This window comes from Pectinophora gossypiella, chromosome 5, assembly GCF_024362695.1.
Source record: "Pectinophora gossypiella chromosome 5, ilPecGoss1.1, whole genome shotgun sequence".
NCBI classification, from domain to species: domain Eukaryota; kingdom Metazoa; phylum Arthropoda; class Insecta; order Lepidoptera; family Gelechiidae; genus Pectinophora; species Pectinophora gossypiella.
The window spans coordinates 876,403-901,268 of NC_065408.1; the positions used below are offsets into that span (position 1 = coordinate 876,403).

The 24,866-nt window shown below is 37.7% G+C and overlaps 1 protein-coding gene across 1 annotated transcript; it reads left to right on the forward strand.

The window, feature by feature from the left end:
• The first annotated feature begins 1,843 nt into the window (after positions 1-1,843).
• On the forward strand, positions 1,844-5,920 carry LOC126366910 (uncharacterized). The gene is made up of 3 exons (XM_050010254.1): positions 1,844-1,861; positions 4,944-5,067; positions 5,688-5,920. The coding sequence occupies exons 1-3, from the start codon at positions 1,853-1,855 to the stop codon at positions 5,918-5,920; spliced, it is 366 nt and encodes a 121-aa protein (XP_049866211.1). The 5' UTR covers positions 1,844-1,852.
• The last annotated feature ends 18,946 nt before the right edge of the window (positions 5,921-24,866 follow it).

Sequence of the window (24,866 nt, forward strand, 5' to 3'; positions counted from 1 at the left end):
AGTTCTCCGAACAGGGTTATCAGGTTATATAAATAACGAGTTACCTATCTAAACCTCACCTTCATAACACTACCTATTTTCTCTAGGAGGTCAAGGCCGGCTATTACCAGTCAATCGTCCTATAAATCGGAGGAGGAGTCATCACTGTTCCGCCGATTATGGCGATATAAAAAAATAAATTGCGTGACAACGCAAATCATTAAAGCGAATAATTAAATTTCCTTTGACTAGTTTTTGTGTTAATACGACGTATGAGTACTTCTTCGTCCCTTTGGTGGCTTCGCTAATGGCCTGAATTCTGTGCATTTTCTGTAAAGTATTTTTTTCTATCGTGTGGGGTTGTGAGGTGGATTACCAACCTTAACACGTTCATGGTGTATGAACCATATTCGAGGTAATAAATTTGAAACTCATACGAACAGGACCCATAAGTGGGCCATAATTTTTCCTTGTATAGTGTGTGTGTAATAGTGTGTCCATAGTCTATGTACATAAATTCCAATGTATTTATCGAGAATAGGACATTACAGGCTGATTACCTGATTGTCCGAAAAGAAAGATGATCCGTGCTTTGGAAGGAACTCTAAGCCGTTGGTCCCGGTAACTACTTACTTAAGTTTCTAGTTGTTACATGAGCCATGTCAGTGGCCTTTGGCGGCTCAGTAGTAACCCTGACACCAGGGTTGATGGGGTTGGTAATCCACCTCACACCCCACACGATAGAAGAAGAAGGAAGATGGTGATTTACGCATGTGTCCCTATAGTCATTGAGAGCGTGACTTGTTCTTGCCTGTAGTGAAATAGACTGATCAGAATAACACTAGCTTTTAAGTTTTCCATCATATTAACCCCTATGGATGTCTAAATGTCGGAAATGGAATTTGAATTTGAGAGCAAAGAAAATAGAAAAGTCGCAGCTCGTGTTCTTTGTTATTATTGACCTTAAAAATGACATTATGTAAAATCATTATGCAAACATTAGTAACAAATAGGTAACAACACAAATGAGTGTTTATGTAACGCCAGAACGGAATTATAGACAAGAAAGTTACTTATATGTTGGTCCTTAGTAGTTCAATGCATGATGATTGAATACGGCACAAATTTGGTGCAAGGGCAAAACAAAAAGAAAGAAATATTTTAACATACAAACTCACGCCTATTTCCCACCGGGTAAGCAGATACTATGGAATTAAACCTATAACACTTCTCTTGCCTATGTTGTAACACTTCTCTTGCTTCTTCCGCATTCATCAATCGTTTCGTACTGGCACGCCGGTTCAGAATAGATCGCACTAAACCTTTTCTAAGGACATCTCCAATTTGGTCAATGTAATATTTAAACAGTTTTCATAAAATTTAAATTCGATTCATAATTACATAAGTAACCCATATACGTACGTCCCACTGCTGGGCGAAGCCCTCCTCTTAATCAACCGGATGGGGTCTCGAGCATACTGCACCACGATGCTTCAGTGCGGGTAGGTCCAGGTTTTAATCATAAAAAATTAAATAAAATCAATTATAAAAAAGCCTATTGAAAAGTCAATTGCATTCTGAAGTTATTATTTTATATCGATCATTTCTTTTAAAAGTTTATTTTCCAAAGAATAAGGGATTTTTTGAGACAAGACAGGTGGTATATTAAGCATAAATCCTTGTACACCACACCAGCAATTCAACCTTTTCATTCTACAATTTCCAACCTAATCCCATGGATATAAGGTCATTAACATCAGACAACGCCGAAGGAAGTGGCCAGTCATCCGTACAACTCTAGGACGCAGTGGTGGTATAAAACCTTTGGTGGGTTGGTGTAATACCAGTATTGTGGTGACACCAGAGAAGCAACATGGCCAAAGTAAGTGGGATTGTTTGTTGAAATCTCTTTGGTGATAGGGTTAAGCTAGAAATAAGTAAGTAAATAATAAGTAGTACCTCAAAAGTTTCGGAAAAGTATTTTCAAATTTAGTTTTGTTGCAATTACGACATCGTTTCGGCATTAAGTAATATTTTTTGAGTTCTTTCTGCTTTTTTGGCAGTTAAAGTGGAATGGAGATTTAAATCAAAATAGTTTTCTTGATGTTTGCAAAAAAATCGTACCAATAAAATAAATTATTTTAAATATCAAAAGTGAGAACAAAGATGTTATAATATTGTTATTTTTTATTATTAATCTTTAGTATTTCCTTTTTTTACCATTTTTCTTTTATTTTCTAACAGTTCCAAATAAACATCACCTAATACGGTATCGTGACGGTATCTCATAAATTGGGGGTTGAAAAGACCACGTCGAAGCAATTTATCTAAGAAAGCAATATTGCAATTTGACATTAATCACTGTGTGTACTAAATTTTTGAAATAAATAAATAAAAAAATAATAAAAAAAAATTGCGCATAATCAAAATAAGTGCGCAATGCAAACAAATGTCAAATAGCAATAGCGCTTTCTTGGATGAATTGCTTCGATGTGGCCATTTTAACCCCGGTCGTCTTATGAACATATTCGTATTAATAACATCACCTACCTATATGTGCTGTACTGCATAGTCCCTTTAATACCATGCCAATCCAACCAATTTAACATGTGCATTTTATCCACTTAGTATCCATTGTAATGTGGGAACTTGTAGACAGACATAATAATACTGTTTTCAGAAAAGATTGCGTGCGATACGCCTTGTTGTCGTTCTTATACATTGTACATTCGCATTATCTTAGGACTGGAATCTAGCAAAAAGTTGTTGAAATTGTCTGTATACCAATTATTTTTCTTTAATAAGGAAACAAAAAAGCTTGCAGAATAGTTACTTAAAGATTACATACATTACGCCAAAATAGTTTCCACCGATGTATCTAACACATCGATATTATATGAAATTATCCTATCGGCGTAAAAATATCAAAAGAAATTTCAGTACCTATTATACATTTTAGTCATTTCACTTACATTGTTTTACAGAACTTACTTTAGTAAAAAATATCTCTATTGATTTGGAGACATAAAGGAATTAAATTGTGCTAAGTTTTTAGTGTTACTTCTCGCGTGGGGCCTTAGTCAAGTTGCAAACTATTATGACAATCGATAGTATTTTTTTTTGTCGTGTCTTATTGTAGATTTGCCGCATATAGTATTAATTACTTGGACAAATGGGGAGCGCTGAAGGCTCTCACCCAGTACAAAATTTAAGACAACATGCCTGAGGGTGCCCAGTGACAGAGATAAAAATATAAGATTGACTTAAGGTCGATTGTTATAATCGTTTGCAACTTCGCTAAGGCCTCTGTACTGAAAGAAAAAAAGACATACTTATTTTGCATGTTGTAAAAATCGATAAAGCAGTTATGTAACATGTTAGGTTCATCATATCTTATTTCAATTTTATAAGTAGATAAATTAAGATAGATAGATAAATTTATTTGGTCTACAAAGTAAAAAGATTTGACCTTTTACCCTAAGATTGTACCTATTTAATTCAATTCAATAATTTATGTTAGACTATGGGTCCATATGGGCTGTTCTTTTGACATATTAGTTTTAATTGTTGTTGTTCTGTTTCTGTTATTGTTGTCTTCTTCTATCGTGTGGGTTGTAAGGTGTATTACCTACCAACCTCATCAACCCTAGTGTCAAGGTTGTTAATGAGCCACCAAAGGCCCCTAACGTGACTGATGTAAGGACCACTTGTTATTATTGTATGGTCTTCTTTTACAACTCTTTCCTTTTTATTATGGTGCAATAAAGTAAAAATGAATTTAAATTTTATGGGTGTTTACACGGTATACGAAAACTAGTTATGCTCAATCCTATGACATGCCGCCATTGCTAGCTCATTGATGACGTAAGTGTTACCATTGGATTGCTATCAAGGATGTAAATTTTATTATTTAAAATTACTGACTAATGTATTTAATTAATTTAAAAGTGTTTGGTAATAAGAAATGTTCAGGACCTCCGCGATACAGGGTTTCCCTAGTGCGGGGTCCGCCAGTAATGTATACATGTTTAAGTTTTTTGATAAATAAACATAAACATTCAAACATTCTAATTACTATTACTTGTCACGTATATAAAAATCATTCAGACTGTAAATAAATCTTTTACTAAAAGTTCAAAATTTCCTTGCAAAGTAAATATAAAAACATTGGTCGTGGGTATTTTTTTTTACGAAATATCTTTTTTATGGCTAACCTTGAAATGTTAGCTGTCACTTTGGAGCATACCTGGTTTTCTTATACCATAGGTGTTTAATTCCAAAACAAAAGAAAATATCAATATATTATATCCATTCCAGGACTTATATACCGAGTTAGGTTACAAGTTTGTGTAGTAAATTGTTATTTTTTTTACTCCGATAAAGATAACAAAGATATATTTTTTATCATACACTAAGTATTGAACAAAACAATTGCGCGATTGTCCCCACAATTGATTAGAATTGCCCGTTATTGAACTCAGTCAATTCAACATTGTGTTTATTCATCGTGAGACAGCTGAAAAAAGTATTTTCAGCTGTATCACGTATATGTACAATAGAATAGGAATTAACATAGGTAATCAAGTAGAGAACCTATCTAGTTTTTCAATTTACACTCACAGGTTTGAACTTTTCAATAGGCGGTGGAGCTAATTCCAAGTTTCCAACACACATACATACATACATACATACATAAACTCACGCCTATTTCCCACCGGGGTAAGCAACCAACACACATCTAATTTTATTTAAAGTTATACCTGTGTTTTTTATCTGCCACATTAGTAGGATATCTATTAGTTTGTCGAATCGAATTACTAATAATTATACGTGAATTATATGTGGGATCCTTATTTGACACACTCAAAAAAACATACAAGAAATGCTCTAACGAAATTCGGTGTACGAAAATTAAAACACGTAGGTAATTGATTTAAAATTAGTAACCAGCTCATTTCTTCCAGATCGCACTCATAACTGTCTCGTTTCTCCTCGCGCTGGCACTGTCAGCCGCGGCGCCAGCTGAGAAGGCCCCAGTCGAGGAAAAGCAAGACCTCATAGCCCCAGCTGAGGCTAAAGAAGACTTAGGTAACTTTATTGCCCGTCATACATTTCCATAACAAGAAAAAACATAAATCAAAAACAAATTATTTCATGACTATATTCGCGATTTGGGTAGAATCCATCGCATGCTGAACATAGTACCTAGGTGTTGAACCGTATCTCCGCCTACAATGGTCGATACCCAACTGTGTTAGTGAAAATTGCACTCAAGATAACAAGAAATAAAACCGTGTTATTGAGGAGTTTGTTTTGCCGATTCTCCTCAGCCATAACACATTTCATATTTACCACAGATTATTTTGTAGGTACTGTAGGATAAAATGAATATATTATAAATCTAACGTTCAATAAATATTCACTGATGATATTGCAGGCTTAAATCACCCGATTGTCTGAAAAAGTAAGACGATTCCGTGCTTCTGAGTCCACATTAAGCAGTTGGCTCTGGCTATTAGCCGTTAAAAACACCTCCATTAACCCGCAGTGGACCAGCGTGGTGAAGTATGCTCCATACCCCTTCCGGTTGATTGAAGGGAGGCCTTTGGCCAGCAGTGCGACGTATATAGGCTGTTTATGTTATGTAATAAGTATTCACTGATGATCCTACATTGAAATAAACGTTTTAAAATATTTTTACTTTTTAGTAGCGGAAAAGGACGACTTAAAACCCGCGGCTTCTCATTGGGGAGGCGGTTGGGGCTACGGAGGGCATTGGGGCGGACACTGGGGCGGCCATTACCCGTATTACAGTAGTTACTGGGGCTACCCAGGTTGGGGCTATGGGGGTTATGGCGGCTACGGCGGCTATGGAGGCTACGGAGGCTATGGCTGGCCATATTACGGCGGGTGGGGCGGCTACGGCGGGTACTGGTGGTAACTTCAATGACTAAGCTTGTAATCAGAGGCTGAATAAGGACACATCGAACATTTTATGGTTTAGTTAATGTTCTTCTTAAGGTATTTGATGTTAAGTCTGAACAGAAATGTAGATAGGTGTTCTTAAGGAGAGGGGTGCCGGTTTATTTAACTAAAAAAAAATGTTAAGATTTCCACCATTTTAGCTGTTCAAATTTTTTTTTGGATCGCTGAACCAAATGCTTCTACATACTTACTTGTAGTGATTTTCTTAATCGGCATCTTTCTAAGACCTGTAAAAGAAAAAATAAGGTAAACATTTTTTTTTCACTTTTTAAAAGAACATAAGTCACATATCAAATCTTAGTAGACGCTTATAAAAAGTTCTATATTTCTGAGCAGGCTTCAAAAAGCAACTATTTTACATAAAGAAGTGGAGTGCTTGCCGTTTGTATAACTTTAAATTTGAGTCAAACAGAGGCGGTAACGGAGACTTTCCGGGCAAGGAATAAATTCTGATATTCGAAATTGTATGCATGTGCGGACACGCCGTCATGCTCACTCGGGGCCGATTCTCTGCAACATAATTCTCTGAGACGATACCCTGAGCCCCTATTTTCTAGCTTGAGCATATTTTCTTAAATTTTACACCGGGTGAGAGGCCTCAGCGTACGTCATTTATACGACCATGTAGCTAATGTCTTCTGCGGCAAAAGAAAGGCTTCCTGGCTCACAACGTTTGCGGTACCGATTCTGTGTGTGGAGTGCTTAATGTAAGGTTTAAATGATGAATATAAAATAGCTATTCTCATGAAGTACATTTGTAAATCTCACTCAGGTCACGTATGGAGTTATGTGAAATAAAACGTTATAAAACGTCAATCGATTGTCTTAAAAAACTGTTATGTTATACAGGATGGTTTTGAAGGTATTTTTTCATATTAATGCAGTTGTGTATATAGATTTTATATTAATATAGTTGTATATATAGATAGATTCACTTACTTTATTAAATATTACATATATTATATTGTTTTTATATTCAATATATGTATATTACATGTATTACAATTTATTATATATATTACGAAATAATTTATATGAACGTATTTTTATACAAATTGAATTGACGTTCTATCGATTATTTTATGTATGAAGTATTTAAATCAGACATGTTGAAGTGGTGACTATTTCAACGCAAAATTGTAAAAATACGTTTTTAAACGTCGTATACGTTAGTAGTTTGATTTACAAATGTAAAGTTGACGGTAATAACAAAGTAATATATTATTTTATAATAAGACTCAATCACTGCCCCACGGTTGTACCAAATGTAAATAGTGTTAAGCACAAGATATATTTATTAAAAAACCAAATGAATTCCATGATTTTTTTTTTCATTTTTCCTATTTGATTAGGATCATAGTTTTCGCTTGAATCAACGTAGAAAATGTTTTTGATACATTTACAACTACATTAAAATGGGGATTACCTAAAGAACTCACTCTCTACTCTGAACCGGTGCGCGTAAGAAAACTATTGATGAATGTAGAGGAAGCAAGAGAAGAATGTCAGGATGGAAGCAAAATGAAATCCATAGTCTCTACTTACTTCGGTGGGAAATAGGCGTGAGTTTATATATGTGTTCAGGTGTGTGCAATTATACTGAATGATGTATTTATTCTGTACGAGGCTAGATAGCAACAAATTGTCGAAACACAATAAAAGACACATTATAACCTTAAGTAAAACTGATCACTTTCTACATATTTAAAACAATAAGATTGATAAGCCCATCAGAACAATACACACACATAAAACAGAAAAAGTCTAAAAAAAATAATTAAAAAAATATTACTGAATAACATAAAATGTAACCTGTTTGTGTATGTGTGTATAAACTACTCGGGCGGGACGCCATCCAAATCGCGTCAGACAGAGTACTGCGGGGCGAAAAGCAAGAGGGAAACCACTACCCTATTTTTCCCTAAAAAAAGTAGCATGAAGAATGCTACACCGACAAGAGCGGGGCTCTTAAATTAGTGATGATCTATATAAAATGTCTCTTATCTTACCTTGTTGAGACCCGTACTGTAACTTAGACTCATAAATAAGCGTACCAATTTGATGCTCGATTACAGGTGAATCATGCGAATTAGAAAATATGTAAAAGTAAGGGGAAGACCAAGAAGAGCTTACATGTAACAGAGAGATTATTAAAGAGAAGGTGAACGTCGTGTCAATTATGGAAGTGAAAGAATTGGCCTTTGATAGACCAGAATGGAGAATGCTACACCGACAAGAGCGTGGGTCTTAAATTTATGATGATGATGTAACAGTATAAAACAAAAGCATCATCATCAGCCGTACGACGCCCACTGCTGGGTATAGGCCTCCCCCAAGGTTACGGCTATATTTCGAATTAGGAAAGTCAGAGAAATTACCTATTCATTGCGAAGACCCCACCCATGAAATACCCACACCTTACCGAGCTTTCTGTTAGACTAACCTGGTAAGTGGTGAGCCTTATAGCGATCCATTCATTAATATAAATTAATAACTCACTGGTGCAAGTCCATCCGGAGATCACTCATCTTCCTAGCATTATCCCGTTTTTCACAAGGTCCGCTTACCTAACCTGAAGATTTGACAGGTCCGGTTTTTTACAGAAGCGACTGCCTGTCTGAGACCTGTACCTGACCTTCCAACCCGCAAAAGGGAAACCAGCCCAATACAGGTTACGCCACATACCTTCGAAAATGCATTTCTCGGGAATGTGGGTTTCCTCACGATGTTTTCCTTCACCGCTGAGCACGTAATAATCATTTATGATCCGAACATGAATTCGAAAATAAATTCGACAATCATTGGTTTAGGCCTGTGCTGCATTCGAACCTGCGACCTCAAAGTGAGAGGCAAGCGTTCTACCAACTGGGCTATCACGGCTCAAGTCCATCCGGGGATCGAACCTGATAAATGTGGAGGAAGCACGCTCAGGCGTGAGTTTATGTATGTATGACATTGTATGTACATTCACTAAAAAAAAAATCACTAAAACACACCGTTTCTCGTTGATGTCTTTTGTATGGGAAATAAAGTTAAGAAATAGCGACATCTCTCGGTCATACTAGGAACCAAAATGGAATAATGCCTTGAACTACTATTGTAAAATTCACACCACGTTCAATGAGTTTATACATCTAGAAAGCGACATCTATTGAAAAGGTTATAACGTAACATCGAATTCTCCTGATGAAGTAAATTAGCAAAACTACAGTAGAAAAGAAATTTATTAAGAAATTTCAGGAGTTTTATTGATTATCAACTTCATATAATTTTATGGTTCATAAATAAATGCTGGCTGTTATCTTGTTCTTCTATCGTGTAGGTTGTGTGGTGGATTACCAACCTCATCAACCCTGGCGCCAGGGTTATTATTGACCCGCCAAAGACCCCTGACATGGCTCATGTAACGACCGGGACCAACGGCTTAACGTGCCTTCCGAAGTACGGATCATCTTACTTTCGGACAATCAGGTGATCAGTCTGTAATGTCCTAACCAAACTAGGGATCACAAAGTAATTTTTGTGATATATCCCCATAGGGATTTGAACCCGGGGCCTCCGGATCGTGAGGTCAGCGCTCAACCGCTGGACCACAGAGGCCGTTACTTGACTTCTTTCACCCTAAGGTTGGACGTCTATTACGCTTTTTATTCGGTTGTTACTGTCATATGTGCAATAAAGAATTATTGCTTGGCTAAGAAACTTGCATTGCCACTTTAAGCAAATAGAATTCCATAGTCCCTGCTTACCCTTGAAGGAAATAGGCGTGAGTTTATGAATGTATGTTAAGAAAAACATCCAAATAATTGCTGTTATTTGTCGCCATTTGAAACACATTTTATATGATGAAGAATATCCAGGATGAACCAAACTTGCTTTACAACTTCTAGATCTTGTAACCTTTATTAATTATCGAATTCCTATTAAATAATATCGAAAACTAGTTCAAGATATAATTGGTGATACCTAATTGGATGGGTATTAGCTGATTCTAATATAAAATTAAGATATTTGTATATTTTGTAATGTCATTGGGTGATATACATAGTTATCTGGTTTATATTAAGTGACCTATATAACAAAAATTTGTGTAGGTAATTTATATTAATGCAACTCATCTTAAAGAATCCGGAAAAACATTTGACTAATAGACCGATAAACACTGTATCTACTCTATAAAATATTAAAATAGAATGTTAATTATTCTCCGACCTCTATGGCACAGTGAGTAGACACCTATGACCACGTAGAAAAGATTCATTTCCGCCCAAGATGTAATTTATGTGCGTTTTTTTTTATATAATTTTATGTTCGACCACAGTGGATTAGATGGATGTGTGGTGTGACCAGAATGAACAAGATTAGAAATGAATATACATGTCATAGTCTAAAATAAAAATAAGCAAAATTAAAAATTTTGAAAAACCCACGGCGGTAAAAATCTCATCGAAAAAGAATAAAATAACTCAAAACCCCCGACTTAACCCAATTATTATGTAACGAAATATTATATTAGACTTAAAAATACTTTCTAAAAAAGAGTTGATATCTCGAGACATCGGTAATAGATATACTTAAGTACCTAAACAATGAATATGGATGTTAACAGTTTTTTCCTAACGTGTCTGTTTCTCGAAGATACACTTAAATGTAGCGATAATAATTTTACCACAATACATAACCGAGGAATATCCGTCGGGGGCACACACAAACATCTCTCACCCTAAACACATATACCTGCTCCGTTCCGTCGTGGGTAAAAAGTGGCACCTGAAGAACAACAGGTATGGTATGGGTATGAAATTAAGGTTGAAAAACGTACTACGAAGAGAGCCATGAGTATGAATGTGGATGTATTGTGTTCTACCAAAGAATGAGGAATAATACTACGTATAGAACGGCAACTCTCCGCTCCCCACCAGCGGCTGAGCTAGGTTTACCTCACCCCCCTCGAACATAGTTTAGACTTGAATCGTATGGAGTCAGACGTCACACACCCAGATGCGCGTGTACGATAATGTCAATGTGTAGTGTTTTTGTAAAACGAGGTTGTTTGTATTATGAAGTATCCGGGATGTGGTTCTACTTACAGTGGAATAAGAAAGAAAAAACATTCATTTCCATGTTGGACGCCACATTAACAAACTTTAATGTACTTAAAAAACATTAAGACAAAATTAATTAAAAATATATCAATCACCTAAACTAGCACAATTTGACCACAATCTTACCTCATGGTAAGTGAAGATTCAGCCTAAGGTGGTTAACACTTACCTAGTAAATGCCTATAGCTCGTTAGGAAGGACAAAATCTCTCAGTCAATTTAACCGGGAAGAATACTTACGTACTTAGATAAATAGTTTCAATGCCATACGTGTTGTTAGAAACATCTTTATCTAAAACCATCTCAAACTTATCAACGTTGCTCCAATTAACATAAGTGTGACGGCAGACGTGCAGCCATAAATTTTTAAAAGGTGAACAGCATTTTTACATTGTAAATTAAAATAATTATAGCATAATTCACACGATGCTCTATAAAGTGGTATTTAGAGTTTTGTTAACGTAAAAACAAATACAAAACGAAATGTTATATCTTTTTCGAATATTGATTAATTTAGTTTTGTTTTTATTGGTTTAATTTTTCTATAAATAAACAAAAAATACACTATTTTTAAAGGTGTTCCACTAGTAACGAAATTTATAAAATTACAGTTTTGACTGCAGGGGTCCTGGAAAAGCAGTATTCGATCAGTTTCCAATGGAACCACGAATTTCTAAGTCCTGACGAACTTGACAGTTTAGGATAGGCAGAAATAGGTACACGGACGCGTTATTGGGCTGGTCCTAGACAAAACCCCTAGCTACGCTACGCATGCGCAGCCATTCACCCTGAAACCGTGGCCAGGCCCTGTTCTTTACAGAAGCGACTGCATAAGCGTAGCCGGTTTGGTCTAGGAGCAAACAGCCGTCCAGTTTAACTAACCACAGATACAAATTAATGCCATCGATTCCTCCAGGATAGGCAAAGACGTTTCGGTGGTATTGCTGATCCTTGCTCCTCTCGTCGACGCCGACGAAGAGCGCTGAGGGGTCTCAACCGGTACATAAATTGAGACAACACACCTGAGGGAGCCCAGTTAAGAATGAAAGGATTATATTTGAAAGAATCAATCGACCCTAGCGGGCTGATAGCGATACGTAAGCACTGAAAGCGGCAAAATATCGACATAGCCAGGGGGTTGGTATCGAGGTCTTAAAGTGTTTGTTGTCGCGAGCTGATTGGCCGCCTATTACGTCATTCAGGTGTCGAAATGTTTCAGTAAACTCCGAAAGCGGGATAATTTGAATTCTTTCTTTAAATAGTCAGGAAAAAGTAACTGAAAATAACTTAGCTTTATGCCCGTCGTAGAACCAAATAGATCTATCAAAAGACATGTAAAGTTATAGCCCGTCGGTCTGGTTGCGACCTTGCTTCCGGAAAGGTCAAACTGCTGACCTTTCTACAAATATATTCGGACTGTGTTTGTGGTCTTAAATCCTAGTGATGACATCTTTTAGAGCGGCTATTTGGGCGTCCTATTCTATGTGCCATAGTAGTGTACTATACAATTTTATTAATACATACATCATCTTTTACCGCGTGGATTGTGAGGTGGATCACCAACCACCAACCCTGGTGTCAGTAAGTAGTAACCAGAACCGACGGCTTAAAGACCTTCCGAAGCACGGATCATGTTACTTTCGGACAATCGAGTGATCAACCTGTAATATACTAACCAAACTAGGGACCACAAAGTGTTTTTTTTTTGTGATATGTGGGGACCGGCATTCGTATCCGGGACCCCCGGATCGTGAGTCCAACGCTGAACCACTGGATCACGGCGATCGTTACTAATACATAATGAACAGCTACAATGAACAGCCTATTTTATGTCCCAGTGCTGTAAACGGGCAACCCCCTCCCCCCACTCCCTGGGGGATGCTGGGGCAAAACGAAAAATACAGGGTGTTAGTGACATCGTAACGAAAACTTTGAGGGGTGATTGAGGCCATGATTTTGAGATGATATCAAGTGGAATTTTCCGTCGCAAAAGTATGGAACTGAAAATAATTTAAAAAAACACAAAAAAAATATGAATATTAAGACTGAAAATTCCACTTGATATCAACTCAGAATCATGGTCTGAACCATCCCCCTCAGTATTCGTTACGGTGTCACTAACAACCATACCTACTTGTATGGCTACCGTATGTACCTGTACGGGGTGTAAGTGACATCGTAACGAATACTGAGGGGGATGATTCAGCTGATTATTCTAAGACAATATCAAGTGGAGTTTTCCATCGCAAAAGTATAGAATTGAAAATAATTTAAAAAAATTAAAAAAAAACATGAATTTTGCGACGAAAAATTACACTTGATATTAACTCAGAATCATGGTCTGAATCATCCCCCTGAGTATACGTTACGATGCCACTAACACCCTGTATAAATAATTGTACAATTTGTTGTCCGATTCCTCTCATCAACGAATCGAATTTATAAATCAGACTCTCTTAATTAACCGTCAGGAATTGAAATTTGTTTGGCAACCAATGTGTATCTATTTAAGTACAGAATAAAATAGTTTTTCGAATGTTTCAAGAATATACCCCGGTCATTTAGCATAGTTTTATACGACAGTAAGCGAGCAGTATACTATTTCACAACTGCCTCTAAAATCGTGTTACAAATTCAGTTTTAATGACAAACTCTTTGTATCAAGGCTCTTGATGTAGCATTATTGGTGTCATCCAACAACTTTCGGCTAGTTTGCCTTAAAGTTGCAGATTGCATAAGAACGCCTGTAACTTTTTATTAGCTAAAACTATTAAGAGAAGTTAGAAGAAATTTGTGATCTAGCATTTGTATGGGCAGCTTAATTAAAACTGATTACGACCTCCGTGGTCCAGTGGTTGAGAGCTGGGCTCACGTTCCGGAGGTCCTGGGTTCGAATCCCGGTGGGGACGTATCATAAAAATCACTTTGTGATCCCTAGTTTGGTTAGGACATTACAGCCTGATCACCTGATTGTCCGAAAGTAAGACGATCCGTCCTTCCCGGTTACTATTTACTGATGTAAGTACGTAGACGTTACATGAGTCGCGTCAGGGGCCTCAGGCGGCTCAATAATAACCCTAACACCAGGGTTGATGAGGTTGGTAATCCACCTCACGACCCACACGATAGAAGACTAATTATCAGCCCATCTAAAAGGGACGGAGAGATGACTAAGCAGGTTGCAAGCGATTACCAGAAACGAGTGTATTCGAATAAAATGCAAGATGATTTAGATAGTCACGCTTCACAGAAATTCTTGATACGCTTTATGTCTATTTTTCTTCTTCTTATGTCTATGTTTATATTAGACATTGACTATGTATTTACACTAAGTTCCGAATTGTTTATAAATAACATCCAGTGTCGACGACAGCATGGTAATTTAATTATTATGATTATATAAACAAAGTTCAAGTACACCTCGACAGTGGGAGCTAAATTATGACATAAACACTGCGTAAAGTAGAGATTTATACAGGTTTTATGTCGTACGGTGTTTGAGATATCAAGTTGTAGCGCCAATTTTGCATTGAAATTTTGATGCACATTTAAGACTCACTGTGGTCCTGAAGTACACTAGCTTACTTCTTAATCGGGGAGCTCCGGTTTGAACCTTTTTTTTTTGACGTGACTTATTGTAGATTTGCCGCAGTTGGAATTAACTACTTGGCCGGACAAATGGGGAGCGCTGAAGGCCCTCACCCGGTACAACGTTTAAGACAACAGCCTGGGGTGCCCAGATGGGCGCGAACCTCGGCTCAGGGCGTCGTCTGAGAGGAAAAATATTTGAAAGAATTAATCTACCCTAGTGGGTCGTGTCGTATCGGGAGGTGAAGGTTTTAGCGGAAAGAAGAGAGGAATGGCGGTTACTCTACCGACAAGAGCGCAGCTCTTAAATAGAGAGAGAGAGTGGGTCGATAGCGATAAGCGCTGAATGAGGGAAATCGTCGACCACGCCGGCGGGGTCGGTATCGGGGTCCTGAAGTGTTTGGTGTCGCGAGCTGATTGGCTGCCTCTATGGCTAGAGTAATCGGGTCGTCGGGAGCCGGTTTGAACCCCAGTTCCGGACATGCACCAATGAGTTAATAATTTATAGTGTAGTTTTAACGGCCTCTGTGGTCCAGTGGTTAAGTCTTGGACTCACAATCCGGAGGCCCCGGGTTCGAATCCCTGTGGGGAAATATCACAGAGATCACTTTGTGATCCCTAGTTTGGTTAGAACATTACAGGCTGATCACCTGATTGTCCGAAAGTAAGACGATCCGTGCTTCGGAAGGCACGTTAAGCCGTTAGTCCCGGTTACTACTTACTGATGTAAGTAAGCAGTCATTACATGAGCCATGTCAGAGGCCTTTGGCGGCTCAATAGTAACCCTGACACCAGTGTTGATGAGGCTGGTATTCCACCTCACAACCTACACGATTAAGAAGAATAAAAAAAAAGATCGTGTAGTTTTGACTAAGACAGCTAGTTCGAGTATCATAGACAGCCTTACGGTTCACCGTGATTTTCTCTGAGTGGAAGAAGCGAAGTAAGTGGAATTACGTGGTTTCTTCCCACCCCAATGGCAAATAAGCGTGATTTTATGCATCTATGTAATTTTCTCCGGTTTACGCGGTTATTATCATAATTAAAACACATAATAACGGGTTCTTACCACACATCATGGCACTTGCAACAGTGTCGAAATATCGAGAGTATCATATCCCTGATTTAAACGCGGTAAGAACCCGTTATTATGTGTTTTAATTATAACATAATGTTGATATAGTACACAATATTCTTGATATTCTCAACAGTAAATGAAACCTTGTCTACATTTTTTTTCTAGTAACAAATGAGCTATAAATCATCTAATGGCCACAAGTACAATAAACAGTCAACCGTGAGCTATCTGGGTTAGATCCGTATTCCTCAAACATTCCACGGATCTGCATGTCGTTATGGCAATGCGGATGGTTTACATTATTATAGATGCTGTGCACCTATTCACAGATATCTCCTTAGATTCCTTGTGACGAGAAGTGAAGGGTTTGTAATTGGTTCATTTATGAATTAGTTTTACTGATTTTATTAAGTACGTGTAAAAAAAGTGTGGGGAGAATCTCAGTGCCTTTCGAACTAAGGCATCACATACAAAGCAAGTACATTTTTCAAAAAAAGTAAAAATTATATCGTCACTAAAAAGGCAAAATTACTTAAGCGCCAAGAGGCAATTTCGAGAAAAACCCGTTTGAAGTATTTTTCACAACTTTTTACCCATTTATCCAATTTAAACGACGTCCACGTACGATTATCTAAATTGTTTTGCTATCATTTTCTACATCTAGCAATACAAAAAAAAATTACATATTTTTAATTTTAGGATAATTTGGCGCTTAAGTAATTTTTGCCTTTGCCTTTCCAATGACGATAAGTAAATATTAACTTTTGTGCAATTCAGGATTTAGGATCCTGAATTCCATGTCAGGGGCCTATGGCGGCTCAATAATAACCCTGACACCAGGGTTGATGAGGTGGGTAATTCACCTCATAACCCACAGGATAGAAGAAGACTAAGATATTAGATCAAATATGTCATCACCGCTGAGAATGAGGTAAATATGCAACGTCATGTGCAAATACATCTAATCCGGTCTTTAGTAATTACTTAATTACAGTCGTAAAATCAGAGCCAAACATGTGATTTAATACATAATTATAATTATTGAAACACGATTGCTTACTCGATTGTTTTAGGTTTACGTGGTTATTATCATAATTAAAACACATAATAACGGGTTCTTACCGCGTTTAAATCAGGGATGGCACTTGCAACAGCGTCGAAATATCGGGAGTCTCATATTCCTTTTTTAAACGCGGTAAGAACCCCTTATTATGTGTTTTAATTACGATTGCTTACTTACAAGATGTCAATTCGATATCCAAAAACATTCAATAAATCCACAAAAGGGTCCATTACTACAATAAATAAATATGGTTTAAATATGGTACAATATGTAAATATGGTTTAATTTGAGTGCTTAGATGAATGAAGTACCATAATTACAAGCAGATCAAACATTTGCGATTCTTATTTACACGTTTACGACTTTTCTTTAGGCTGTCTTTCGTCATAGAATAAAGAATAGTATCTACGTATACTATAGTACCTTCGTATCGGACTCAGGACTAGAATTATCTCTCTATGTGTTACTTTAGTCTTGGCCATAAGCCGATGAGGAGTACGGCCAAGACAAGAGTATGTATACACTTTGAAACCATGTCACATTAACATTTTTGACAAATTAAACCGTAAGTCTCATTAAATGTCAAATATGATAATGCGACAGGATTCTAAAGTGGGTACATGATATTGCTCAGGACTGTACCAAATGGGAGTACGCGTAGTAACAATGATATTTTTGTGTGAAGTGTCCGGGGTGTCGCAATGCTTTTGTCGGCGGTTCAAACATTTCGTGGTTCATGTTTACACATCTACGACTAGTCAAGTTTCGGGCCAGTTAAGGCTTTTGCAATGTTTTGTCCTGCAACTGGTTGAGGTCCATATAGAAAGCGGAAGCGGGCGCGATATTGTCAGCATCTTTAATTTTCAAGCCAACAGGCCACGAACATATGGCTAACTTTGTTAAGTAACGTATCTGTATTTTTTTGCTAAAGTAATTCGTAATTAAAACACATAATAACGGGTTCTTACCGCGTTTAAAGTACGATATTTCGACACTGTTACAAGTGCCATGATCACGGGATGACTGATGAGATTGGAGTACCGCGTAAACTTAAAACAATGTATAAAGTAATTTGTATTTTATTGACATAAAAGGTGCACATCAGTTTCGCCGATAATTGCAGATACGTCAGTTCGCGATATTACCGATGGAATGGCGACAGATGTGCATTTAGCGGGGCGTTGAGTACCGCGTAAGAACGTGAACGCTCCTATACAATGCTGTGTGTTTGAATTTACCGCGAGACGCGCTGTTCAGGGCCCCACACATTTCACTGTGTCTTATAAACGACGCCTGAATATCGTCAAATTGAAAAACTATTTTTTAAAGAGATTTTTGCAAATTCGTTTCGAGCGATTTTATAAAGTTCTTAGAGATTTACTCTCGCCCGCTCATTCATTGAGTGAGTTACGTAACCACCGGACTTAGATGATACCGATGACATTGACTTTTACGAATCGTTACTGTACTCTCTAGTTCATCATTAAGTGCCTACATACATACATAACATGATATAAACAGCCGATATACGTCCCACTGTGGGGCACAGGCCTCCCCTCAATCAACCGGAAGGGGTATGGAGCATATTCCTCCACGCTGCCCCTCTACGGGTTAGTGGAGGTGTTTGGGCTAGTAGCCCGGGCCTTCCGAAGCACGGAATCGTCTTACCACCCCCGCTTTACCTAAACAAAAACAAATGCCCGAAGTATTGCATATTGAATTATTAATATATCATTTTATTGGCGATTACCTTGGCGTACATATCGCGATCATATCCAGGATGTTTTAAAGAAAGGCCAGGTCAAGAATATTCTAAACCGGCGAGCATGCATGGAGTTTTTGATGAGAATGCAAGGAGCGAAAGTGGCATGTCAGAATCCTAGTAAATGAAATTTCGTGGTCTGTGCCTCTCTCTCTTTATTTAAGAGCTGCGCTCTTGTCGGTGGAGTAATCGCCTTCATTACTCCATAGATAGAGCGTGTAGAACGGTGGTTGCCCCAATCGCCTTCCGTTCCGCAGCACACCGCCCAATTTCTCAATCGGTGATGATCTAGCTAGAGCCCTACCAGAATCCATTTCCTCGGCCTTCAACCAGTACAGTATTCAGGGATGCTCTTTTAAAGTAGCGGCGCCTACTCGCTCCGTCACAAGATCGTCATAGAACCTAAGTAGCATTTTATAGGTTAGCCTGTCCCAGTGAGCTACCTGCTACGTTCTGCTAATCCTGTCGCTGTTTGGTCTCTGCCTACCCCAACTGAAAATAGGCGTGGTGTTATATGTACGTATATTTATTGTACATACACATAATGACGAAATTAAATTAAAAACAATGCTACAAAATTTGGTACTTTCTGTAGACATGTATACAAAATATTATATAAGTTATTTTTTTTTAAATCGGTGGAAAACACGAATGTATACAGAAAACAAACAGAACTTCCTCCTTTTATAAAGTCGGTAAAAACGATGCCGGTTATGATGCACAAAGCTTATTGACTCTTAACACACGACGTGTCAAATTAAGCAATTAATCTGTAACTTTAATGTAAACATTTTCATAAAAATCAAATTTTGAATTTAAAAATGAGTTTACAATTTTAAATAGCAATAAGTGAACTAAAATGGTCTATTATTTTTATTATTCGATGATAATTTTAATAAAGATAATTTCTGTAATAATTATAATAATAGAGATGTAGTTCTTGGTCTATTATGGTCATCGTTTGCATTCCTACCACATGTTACGATGTGTCAGTACGACGTGTCGTACGTAGTTGCACTATTATTATGAAATAAACATTCATAAACTACATAAAGTCTGATTGATGATTAACATTGTATTTTCTATATTTTTTATTACAAGAAAAGTGTGTAGTTTTGTGAAAGTGTTTTATTTTTTGCCGGGAATATATTAGAATTATAAATATACTTATTTCAGTAAATGAGGAGTTTTCTAGTAGGTATAGCACACTAAGTTCTTTCAATAAGAAGAGATGGCGATTTTTCTCTTAGGCAAGAGGGAAACCACTGCCCTATTTTTACTTACATCAGTAAGTAGTAACCGGGACCAACGGCTTAACGTGCCTTCCGAAGCACGCAACGAAACTAGGGATCACAAAGTGATTTCTGTGATTTGTCCCCACCGGGATACGAACCCGGAACCTCCGGATTATGAGCACATCGCTCAACCACTGGACCACGGAGGCCGTTCATCGATTAATTAACATGTGTAATTGTAAATGACCGTAATGTGTGTAATATACTTCCTAAAGACCACTGACCAATCTAATTCGGATAAAATGCGCTGCGCATACATTTTTCACTGTCAAATAAATTTTACTTAAAGATTACATCCTGCTAACGAAGATTTAAATCCATAGAAATGGTGATCCTCAGGCGTGTTGTCTTAAAAGTTGTACCGAGTGAGATCCTTCAGCGCTCCCCATTTGTCCGGCCAAGTAGTTAATGCCATCTGCGGCAAACCTACAATAAGACACGTCAAAAAAAATCTTCTTATAAAATTATTTCTTGTTATCGTTAACAGCCTCCGTGGTCTAATGGTTAGAGCGTTAGGCTCACGATCTGGAAGTCCGGGTTCGATTCCCGATGGGGACATTGTCGAAATCACTTTGTGAGACTGTCCTTTGTTTGGTAAGGACTTTTCAGGCTTGAATCACCTGATTGTCCGAAAAAGTAAGATGATTCCGTGCTTCGGAGGGCACGTCCCGGCCGGAAGCCCTTGGTCCCGGCTATTAGCCGTAAAAACACCTCCACCAACCCGCAGTGAAGCAGCGTGGTGGAGTATGCTCCATACCCCCTCCGGTTGATAGAGGGGAGGCCTGTGCTCAGCAGTGGGACGTATATAGGCTTATGTTTATGTTATTGAGGAGGTCGATGCAAAGTGGCTCTTATGATTAAATCCGATCAGCAAAGTCAAACACACGTGTATATTTGATAGTTGAATTCGGGTATACGCTACCTACTTTGCGTAAATCATCTGGGCCACAATTCATTCCGTACTTACCTACATTTATCATAATACTAGAAAAGATACCTCGTCTTATTTAAACTTCAGAAACAGTATTGTTCTTCAAAGTAGTAACTGATGGACTTTCTGAAGCCGAGTAAACGGTTAAACGTCTACTCGACCAAAACTGCAGACGGCGCATCTCCAGTCGTCATTGCTATTGCAGTACCAGAATTACCGGATGAGGGCCCTAGGCGCTCCTCATTTGCCAGCTAAGTAGATAATGTCATTTGCGGTAAATCTACAATAAGGCACCAGAATGCTTGTATTCCTTCACCGTCTACCACACAAAAAACCTCCCACGCAGAATGCCAAATCCTTTCACCACAATGGTCAGCCAAATTCAAAAGGATAACATTATGCAATCAACACGATGAAGGAGAATCATAATAATAAAATATAATAGAGCAGGCGTTTTAATTTTAATTCTCTGTAATTCGACAATCTAGTGAGGAATGGAAGCGTCGGATGGGTCTTCTAATTAATTCTTCGTTTATGGCACTGGACGGCCGTGAAAATAAACAAATCAGCATCTACGTGTTTAGACGCCGCATTTTGTTAGTGGCCATCTTTGTTTTAAGATTAGACAACTTGGAATATGTTGGTCGAAATCTTTTGATAGGTAGTTTTTTCCTTGTGGGTGGTCTGAGGGTTTAGCGAAGTAGCATTTAAATGCAACACGTTTTTATTTGGGGTTATTGGTAAAATTAATAATTATTTTTATTTACTTTGACGCTACGAATGGAAGTAGACAAAAAAGATTTATGACGCACATATAATGTACGTAAGTAGTAGAGTTAGAAGAAGAAGGCCTTGTTGTAGATACCGCCAGGATGTTTGACGGAAGGTGGTGTGCCAGGATCTTAGTAAGTCAGATTCCGTGGTCTATGACATGGGCTTTTTGGCGGGAAACGGGAACGGGACAGTTGCTTTCTTCATTGAATAATCTAAATAATTAATACGAAGTGGTGTTTTGTGGTTGATGATCGCATTAAGTTAGTCGGAAGACATTCGCGAGTGTTATTACGTATATTGGAGTATTCAATGAACAAAGTGTATCTGCCTATTTTCGCTTCTTGTCAAGAAGCCGCTTCATAACTCGAAAGTTTATGCGGACTGTCGAGTTAATTCGTTTGGGGTTCGGAGTAGGAGTCTACTCCGAGGGTGGGGGCTTAGGTTTCATCATCATCACCTTTCATCATTTCATTAATCATCAAGAAAAAAAATACGTAAGACATGGCTGTATGGGCATAGTTCCCTTTGCCTTACCCTTCGGGGAAAACCAAAACAAAAAAAAGGTCTATGACATGACGGCGTGATCTTATGTATGTGTGTTTTGTGCATCTAATGGACGAGGCTTACCTCGAAAGGCTTTAGTCTGTGCCCAATACCCGCGGCACTGGTTTCGCACTAAACGGTTGTCAGGAAGACAACCAGCCATAACTGGAGAGGTTGAAATAGTTGCAATAGTTACTAACATTATACAAAATTATAGACGACTTCATGTCAAAGGTTAAATAAAATACCTTCAAATTAATAGAAACAAAGTCATTAGCCGGTTCTCCCTCCGTTAATTTGTCAAATAAATCACACGTTAATTTGAAGGCTAATTTTTACCATAGTGACATTTAACTAACTGTCTAATTTAATAACACTATCAAATTACAATATTTTTTAAAGATTTTATGCTGTTACAAAACTTATGTACCTCTCCTTGGTGCATATTAAATTTGCATCATCTTAAGTACCTAAGTTTATATATTATGTTGATAATTAACTGAGTTTTATAGGCAGGTATGATTATAAAATTAATTTAGAAGAGAAAATATATCTTAAGAAAGTTCTTAAAATAATTATATTATTTATGTGTTGATGGAAGTCCTCTGCCTAGCAGTGGGACGTTTATATGCTGTTTACATTTATGTATTTATAATTTTCACCTATCAAGGGCTTTTTTATTTGATTAATTGACCGCTATGTATATAGGTGTGTGTGTAAGTGTATATGCGCGTCTGTTCCCACCTAACTTCTAAACCACTTGTCAGAATTTAACAAATGAGGTGTCGCTATAACCGTCTTGATTGACCGGTGGTTATAGGATATGTGACGTCACGCTAAAATCAATGTGGCGCCCTCTAGAGGACATAAACTAAGGACTAATTTTTTTTTTTTTAATATTATTGTGTTGGGTATCAAATGAAAGGGCTTTAGCACATTTCAAATATGTACATATTATTAGCTTTTATTTGCGGGATTTCTTGTATTTACTCGATAATTATGTTGAATTGATAACATGATTGCTCAGACATGTTTCGGGTAGGTTTTGTCTCCACCGGAGTAAGCAGAGACTATAGAAATCCATTTGCTTCAATCCTGACACATTTCTCTTAGTTCCTCCACATTCATCAATCGCTTCATACACGCACGCCGGTTCAGATTAGATCGTACTAAACTTTTTCTAATAACATCTCCAATTTGGTCAATGTAAGTCCTTCTAGGTCTTCCTCTGCCAGCCCTTTCTCCAAATCTTGCATAAGTGCATATTTACACCAATTACTTACAGACGAAGACAGATTTGAGACAAACTAAGTTTAAAAACCCAACAGTATCACCATCAGCTTCCTAGCGTTATCCAGTTTTCACAGGGTCCGATTACCTGTCAATTTGACAGGTCCGGTTTTTACAGAAGCGACTGCCTGTCTGACTTTCGAACCGGAAGGGTAAACAACCCCACTACAGGCTAGGTCACATACCTCTGAAATGTGGATTCCCTCACGATGTTTTCCTTCACTGTTGAGCATGTGATAATCATTTACGATCCAAACATGAAATCGAAAACAAATTCGAATATCATTGGTTTACGCCTGTGCTCGGATTCGAACCTGCGACGTCAAAGTGGGAGCGTTCACCAACTGGTCTACCACGACTCAAAAAACCCAAAAGTATATTTATTGATAATTCTATTAAAGGTCATTTTGACAAACAGTGTCAATGAAACTTGAGAATAAAAAAGATAAACAAACAAACCACAATTGGTTACTATGTGTGTGCGTTACTGTAGTTTATACAAAGATGACTGACATTCTAAACTGGTTTACTAGCGTTTGAAGTGAATTATTACTACTACGGTTACTACTTACTGATGTAAGTCAGTAGTCGTTACATGAGCCATGTCAGGGGCCTTTGGCAGCTCAATAGTAACCCTGACACCAGGGTTGATGAGGCTGGTATGCCACCTCACAACCCGCACGATAAGAAGCAGAGTGAATTATTGTAGATTTGTCGCATAAGGCATTCACTGCTTGGCCTGACAAATGAGGAGCTGGGGAGATATTAACATAGCACACGCACAAAGGCAAGTGAAATAGAGTGATAGATTTACTTAAGTACCTAAGTAGCGGCTACTAGTGCTTATTAACATATTAACTTTAAAAAAGTTAAATTCAATGTCATATCTACAAACGGACGGCCTCCGTGGTCCAGTGGAGTTGAGCGTTGGGCTCACGATCCCGAGGTCCCAGGTTCGAATCCCTATGGGGACATATCACAAAAATCACTTTGTTATCCCTAGTTTGGTTAGGACATTACAGGCTGATCACCTGATTGTCCAAAAAGTTAGATGATCCGTGCTTCGGAAGGCACGTTAAGCCGTTGGTCCCAGCTACTACTTATCGATGTAAATACGTAGTCGTTATATGACTTCCTCAATAATAACCCTGACACCAGGGATGATGAGGTTGGTAATCCACCTCACAACCCACACGATAGAAGAAGATCTACAATATAAACAAAATCGCGCGAGTTCATCTACAATACACATTAGGCTGTATGGCTATGTTCCCTTGCCTTCTCTTACGAGATAAAATTAAAAAGCTACTTTATCCTTTATGTGGATAAAAATAATATGTTTATAGAGTTTTTACTTCAAAAAAACACAGCGGGAAACCTTGTATGCAATTAAGTAGTATTAGATTTCCATTTTTGTTTTCCATTATCTTATTAATTAACTGTAGTAGGTATTGATTTATGCGTTTCTAATTAG

Excerpts from the sequence above, each read along its gene's own strand:
- LOC126366910 (XM_050010254.1), top strand. Across the intron at positions 5,068-5,687 it reads TGAGGCTAAAGAAGACTTAG|TAGCGGAAAAGGACGACTTA; the intron begins GTAACTTTATTG and ends TTTACTTTTTAG.